Source organism: Brachypodium distachyon, chromosome 2 (genome assembly GCF_000005505.3).
Source record: "Brachypodium distachyon strain Bd21 chromosome 2, Brachypodium_distachyon_v3.0, whole genome shotgun sequence".
Classification (NCBI taxonomy): domain Eukaryota; kingdom Viridiplantae; phylum Streptophyta; class Magnoliopsida; order Poales; family Poaceae; genus Brachypodium; species Brachypodium distachyon.
Genome location: NC_016132.3, coordinates 48,335,914 through 48,341,852, shown reverse-complemented (window position 1 = coordinate 48,341,852; position 5,939 = coordinate 48,335,914). Strand labels below are relative to the sequence as shown.

General features: G+C 47.8%; 1 protein-coding gene and 1 non-coding gene across 2 annotated transcripts; one reads left to right on the top strand and one right to left on the bottom strand.

Annotated features, from left to right (window-relative positions):
- Nucleotides 1–870: 870 nt before the first annotated feature.
- Nucleotides 871–941, top strand: TRNAG-CCC. The gene has a single exon. It is a non-coding gene; the product is annotated as a tRNA-Gly (tRNA).
- Nucleotides 942–1,021: 80 nt separating this feature from the next.
- LOC100825608 (alliin lyase) lies at nucleotides 1,022–5,692 on the bottom strand. Its single transcript, XM_003569643.4, has 5 exons — nucleotides 5,325–5,692; nucleotides 2,388–2,685; nucleotides 1,972–2,273; nucleotides 1,601–1,887; nucleotides 1,022–1,488 (listed from the first exon to the last, which is right to left on the bottom strand). The coding sequence occupies exons 1-5, from the start codon at nucleotides 5,663–5,665 to the stop codon at nucleotides 1,259–1,261; spliced, it is 1,458 nt and encodes a 485-aa protein (XP_003569691.1). The 5' UTR covers nucleotides 5,666–5,692; the 3' UTR covers nucleotides 1,022–1,258.
- Nucleotides 5,693–5,939: the final 247 nt, after the last annotated feature.

Below are 5,939 nucleotides of genomic sequence, written 5' to 3'. Positions count from 1 at the left end.
TCCAACTTCAAAAGTACTTTCTCCGTTACTAAATACTTGTCGCTGTTTTAGTGCAATACTTTCTTCGTTACTAAACATTTGTCGCTGTTTTAGTGCAAGGAAGTGTAAAAAAAAGATTTCAGAATTAACTCGTCTGCCCAAGAGCCCGCGAAAACATGAACTAGCGTCCATTCGGGCCGACACCTCCATTTTCTTTTTCACGCCCATGATGCCATCCAAGGTAAGGCCGCTATGTAACTGGGCTTTTCGACTTAAGGCCCAATACCGGTCGACGAGTTTGGAGCTGGTTCCTCTCTCTCATAAAAAAAACGAGTTTGGAGCTGGTGATGCTGCCATCCGGTTTGGTTTGTTCGATTGATTCGCCGGTACTGTGTTGCAATTCCCCTGCCTCTGCTTTATTTATGTTGTACTCCTCCGTACAACCGCTGCGCGCAGCGTGCAGTACTTCATGACATACAGTAGCCGGATGTCTTTCTACCTGCTGGGCCGTTTACGGCCATCCCAGTCACTCTCTCAGGTTGCAGCACCCGTGCATATATAAGCATCTGCATGTCCTTACTTTTTTTGTTGTTGCAAGATGTATGTCCCCGCTCGTCGCCTCGCTAATTCCCGCATCACTAACACCATGCATATCGTATGCTACTGCCTCCACAAGATGATGCTCACCTGATGGTTCTTAGAATCAGTTTGTGCCATACAGGAATAATACCTAAATCATCACTAACAAATTTTGTCTTATATGTCCATGTTTGATATAGATCAGCCGGCACATTTCATAATAGGTAAGATTTTTTTTATTATTTTCAGATAATACTGAATTAATCTAGTAATGAATGGAGTTATAAGTCGTTTCCTTGATTTAGTTATCAAGCGCATCTGGTGTAGTGGTATCATAGTACCCTCCCACGGTACTGACCAGGGTTCGATTCCCTGGATGCGCATTTTTCTTTTGTTGTTGGCATTCATCATCCATGGTGTAGTGGTATCATAGCCGAATGGAAGCAAAAGAACTCTTTAGACGAATATTAAAATTTCTCAAGACACAGCTTAGCAAATACTCCACCAATGTTATTTCATTTTGTTGCTTATGACACACTGAGAACAATCAACGCATAGCTGATAGTTCCAGAACTGCTCCGTCCCTATCCACAACGTGTACTACTACTCGATCACCTTGATCGAAGCTGACCACCGAACATAGTAACTAACTTTGGTACGTATAATGTCCGTCCAATCCGATCATATAGCTGCTGCATGTTTACATTGAGTTGGAACCAGCAGCAGCGGCGTTGTTCTTCTCGGCGTCGACGAGCTCCGTGACCCTCTCGAGGAGCAAGTCGAAGTCGTCCTGTGACTTGAGGAGGCTGATCCTCGTGTACCGGCTGCTGGCGTCGTTCCAGACGCCGGAGCGTGTGATAATCTTGGCCTTGAGCATGACGTCGGAGCAGTCATAATCCTCCTCCCTCTCGCACTTCACCCATGCATAAGCTGCATGCCCACGCCAAATTAAACATCAGCATACCTACCGGGCTCAGTTTGCCGGAGCGATTTAAAAAAAATCTGAATGTTTCAGCATGCAGATGTGCTGTTGAATGATCACCTGGGGATGGTTCTCTGGTCTTGTTAAAATAGGTGCAGTACTGGGGAGGGATCGTCTGCAGCGAGAACCGGCGGGAGCGCGACACGACGGCGTTCAGCTTCTGCCATTTGGCTCTCATCACGTCGTGCCCGAACCTGAAGATGTCCTCCTCGCCGTGCAGGTTGGCCAGCATGAGCTTGATGATCTTGAGCATCCGGAGCTGGGTGTCACGGGACCCGCCCAAGGTGCTCTGCTGGATGTAGGTGTCTGCCCTCTTGGCCACTTTTTCGTCCCTTATCAGCGCCCACCTGTGCAAAACGCAGACCCCAGTACAGTCATGCATTTTTAGACGCGTGTGAAGTTGGGATATCATCGACGTGTTTTGCGCGTACCCGAATCTGCTGCTGGCGTGGCCGGAGACCTTGGAGATGGTGAAGAGCATGACGTCCTCGTCGGCGGGGGCGGGGATGTGTGTGAAATGCGGCCAGTAGTAGGCGTGGTCGACGACCGCCGACGCCCCGCGGACGACGGGCTTCCGGAGCAGGGCGTCGGGGTTGTTGGGCGACGTCACGAACTCGATGATGTTGTCCTTGCCGGCGGAGGAGTTCCCTGACGTCGCGTTGGCCCAGATAGCCGTGTTCCCGTCCCATCTGTACTCCCTCCCGTCGAACAGCACGGTCTGCGTTCTGTAAGACTGCGTGATTTGTCGTTGGATCAGACAAAAGAGATTGCATTTCAGTTAGTTCATCACCGCAGTCTGCAGGATGAATGAACAACAGCTAGCCTGATTGGGAACGGGAGCACTGACCGGGTAGTAGGGCGTTGTGGCGACGACGCTGGCCGTGGCGCCGGCGTTGCTGTCCGGGGACAGGGCGTAGATGAGCGCGTTGATGAGCTGGACGGAGCCGGTGGCGAAGACCATGTGCTTGTCATCGGCGACGGCGTTGCCGACGGCCCTGTGCAGCTGCTTGATAGCGCGCTCGAGCTCGACGGATTGGAACACGCCGTTGGTGGTTCTGTAGCTCATGCGGTGCCACCCGGAGTACACCACGGCGCTCGCCGCCGCGTGCCGCATCCAGTACGGCTCCAGAAACACGGGGTCCCCGCTGCACAAACCACCGTGACAGTCATGCACCGTGATATTACGAACACGGGTGATATTAGCTCCAGAAACAGCAAAGGTAAATGCGCGGGTCATTTGGACTGTGGGCAGCGCTATGATTCGCGACACGACCGTGGAACAGTTGCTGCGACGGTGGGCCACTGCCGATTCTGCACATCGCCGCAGTGAGGCGACGGACGGGACCAATGGATTAGTGGCCAATCGATTAAGGGCCTCCACGGTGTGCCCATGCTAACCCCAGCGTAGCCAAATCCAAATCTTTTCATATATGGGACCCACAGTTGTTAAAACTCATACTCACTCCGTCCACAGTGGCATGAAATGATGCTAAAAGCTAAATTTCCAATTTGGCACCTCAATTCGGCACACACCGTGGATGCCCTAATTAAATTTGGTACTGGTTGAGCCCTATTTAATCAACTGCTTTTTAGGGAAAATTAATCAAGTGCTCGATTTTTAGGCCGTACGTCTTAATCTGTGTTGGTTAGGTTTGGCTGGCCCTAAATGACTGACCAAAAGTCTTCCATTTTCAAATCGGGAACACTGTTAAACGCCATAAAGTAGCAGAATTGGATTATTTGAGAATGTTCGTCCGAAGATTGTGCTTCTGCGAGAAGATTAGCGCCAGCCGACAAATGGGGTTCCGTAAAACCCTATCCACAAAACATGTGGTTTTGTGAAATTTACATTTTACATTTTGACACATAATTTTTTTTACATAGCACCCCCTCTGTTCCCAATTAATTGGCGCCGGCCATTTTGCAAGAAACCCTTATTAATTTATGAAATCAACCTGCAGTATGCATCTTCAATTGAATGTGAACTGCGCGTTGATTTCGAAAAACTACAGGGTTTTCTTTGTTGCAAAATTTCTGGTAGAACGTGGACTGTAGGTCGATTTCGGAAAATAGCAAGGTTTTTTGCGAAATGTCTGGCTCCAATTAATTTGAAACAGAGGGAGTACTATGTGTATGTGTCTGCCGCAATGGCTGAGCGGATATCTATAACGATGATTTAGATGAAAGATGTCATGGCCGGCTTGATTAGCGAAACCAAGCGATAGAACATTACAACTCATTTTCTAATCCTAAATTTCTCGGTGAAGCCGCAGTTGGACGACTTAGAACACAACTAACGGAATCATTGTGCGCACGATGCTTTGCCATCCAAACTTTGTGCGATGCTTAGATGGACGGCTGCAACCCACATAACTGATGCGACGAGTCGCTACAATTATTTGTCGTCGTGGAGCGTCACAATTAAAGAAGTCTGTGCAGCTTCTCGATCAGCTGTTGTTGGTATACCCGTACATCTCAAGACTCAAGCCACCGAGTCATAAACAAACCCCCAAAACTGAATGGGGAGAATACTCGATCCCATAATTCATTACGGAGAGATGGCTGATTTTGCACTGTTAAACTATGTTTCCTACAACTTGTGGAAGTTGACTTTCACTCCTTGGGCTCAACCAGAAGCTAGATCACGATACGGATATTAATTATGCATGGAAAAACCAACATATATATTCTCTTTGTTCTATAATTCTTGTCTTAAATTTGTCTAAAAATTGATTTATCTATTATTAAAAAACGTTTAGATACATGTAATATTTCGACAAGAATTATGAAACAGATCGTAGTAGTTAAGTATGGATAACCACAGTGGTTGATGAGCAAAGTACCCAACGCATTATTTTAGCACGATTCCTTTTTCCAACTTGCCCCCTGATACCGGCCGGAGATTCCATCTACCCTGGAAAACAATATAGCTCGCACGACCCGTGCGTACGGTAGAGATAGAAAATAATATCACCTCCTGACGCATTGCCGCGGGCCTACCCTGTGTCTCAAGACAGTGACACGGTCGAAAAGGCAACAGCTGATCACTGCTAACCAGAGATAATTATTTGGTCTGCACGCAACTACTACTATGTCGTTCCAAATCATGCCACCCATGGGGTCACGGAGAACTTCATAGCTCAAGAGAAAATTGAACGAGTACCCCACCGTAATACAATGCCAAACAAGGTATAATTTATTTTGACGAAATTTAGGAAATATCAAAAACTATTTCGGATTTCCGCTTTTGAAATTTCACCAAAATTTAACAGAAATTATTAAAATTATAGCAGAACATAAATTTATAGTATAGCACAAGTTAATTACTCAGTTCTCAATAGAAAATAAATGCATGTTAAATTCTAGAAAAAAGCTATTTTAGATTTTTAACCGAACAGCTAAAATTTCTAGGCCCAGTAAAAGATCATAGACGCAGTTACGAATGACTAAAAAAGCACCATGGCAAATCAATGGAAGCCTGTGAGTTTCAAGCCTGTTTCTATAGAAAAGGACAGGAATCTATTAACTTTTAGTCTGTCTCCTAGCACGAAATTGGAACTGAACACACAGGATGGCAACCACTGAAATTTCAAAAATTTCACCGAAGTTTCGTTGAAATTCTAAACCTTGTACCGACCGCATGCAATTCTGAAACCAGGACAGCAACCAAAGCGCGCTAAACCACGTACGCACGACAAGGAAGGAAAGGAAAAGCCGAGGGGGCTAGAGAAGCATATCTGCATATGTGTATATCGTGCGTATCGAGATAGAGAAATTCAGTCACCTGTCGGCGTCGACCGTGCAGTCGGGCGTCCGGACGGAGCACTCCGGCCCTTCGAAGCAGGTGTTGCACTCGCAGCCGGGCCTCCCGTCCTCCCCCACGATGCCATCCAGGAACACGCGCCCGTGGCCGGAGCAGCCCGCCGCGGCCACGGCCTCGGCCTCCCTGGCCGCCTGCAGCGTCCAGCTCAATGCGTCGTCGTTGCCGCTGGCCGCGCCGAGCGGGGACGAGCCTTCGAGGAGGAGGAAGTGGCGTGCGACCAAGAGGGCGTTGAGGAGCAGCGAGGAGTAGAGCAGGACCAGGAGGCCGAGCTTCGCAGGCGTTCGGTTGGCGGACTCCATCATTTGGATGTGGATCCTGGCCGGCCCTGGGGCGTGTGGTAGGTTTAAGGCCGGCCGGCGTGTGGCCCAGCTTCGTATGGTGACTGCTTTCCTACTTTAGGAGTGGCTGATTTGAAAGTTAAACTAAAGACTAGGCTCCACACAAAGAATGCAAAATTAATCCAAACGAGGCCCTTAATTAGATGTATGTGACAGGTTAAACTCTTTTGTTATTTCCGTGAAACTAAAACTTGCAAGAAAACGCACGATTTGTTTATACTAGTAGGCTTAGTATCAT

Excerpts from the sequence above, each read along its gene's own strand:
- LOC100825608 (XM_003569643.4), bottom strand. The coding sequence starts at position 5,665 with ATGATGGAGTCCGCCAACCGAACGCCTGCGAAGCTCGGCCTCCTGGTC. Across the intron at positions 2,274-2,387 it reads CCACAACGCCCTACTACCCG|TCTTACAGAACGCAGACCGT; the intron begins GTCAGTGCTCCC and ends CAAATCACGCAG. Across the intron at positions 1,888-1,971 it reads CACGCCAGCAGCAGATTCGG|GTGGGCGCTGATAAGGGACG; the intron begins GTACGCGCAAAA and ends CGTTTTGCACAG.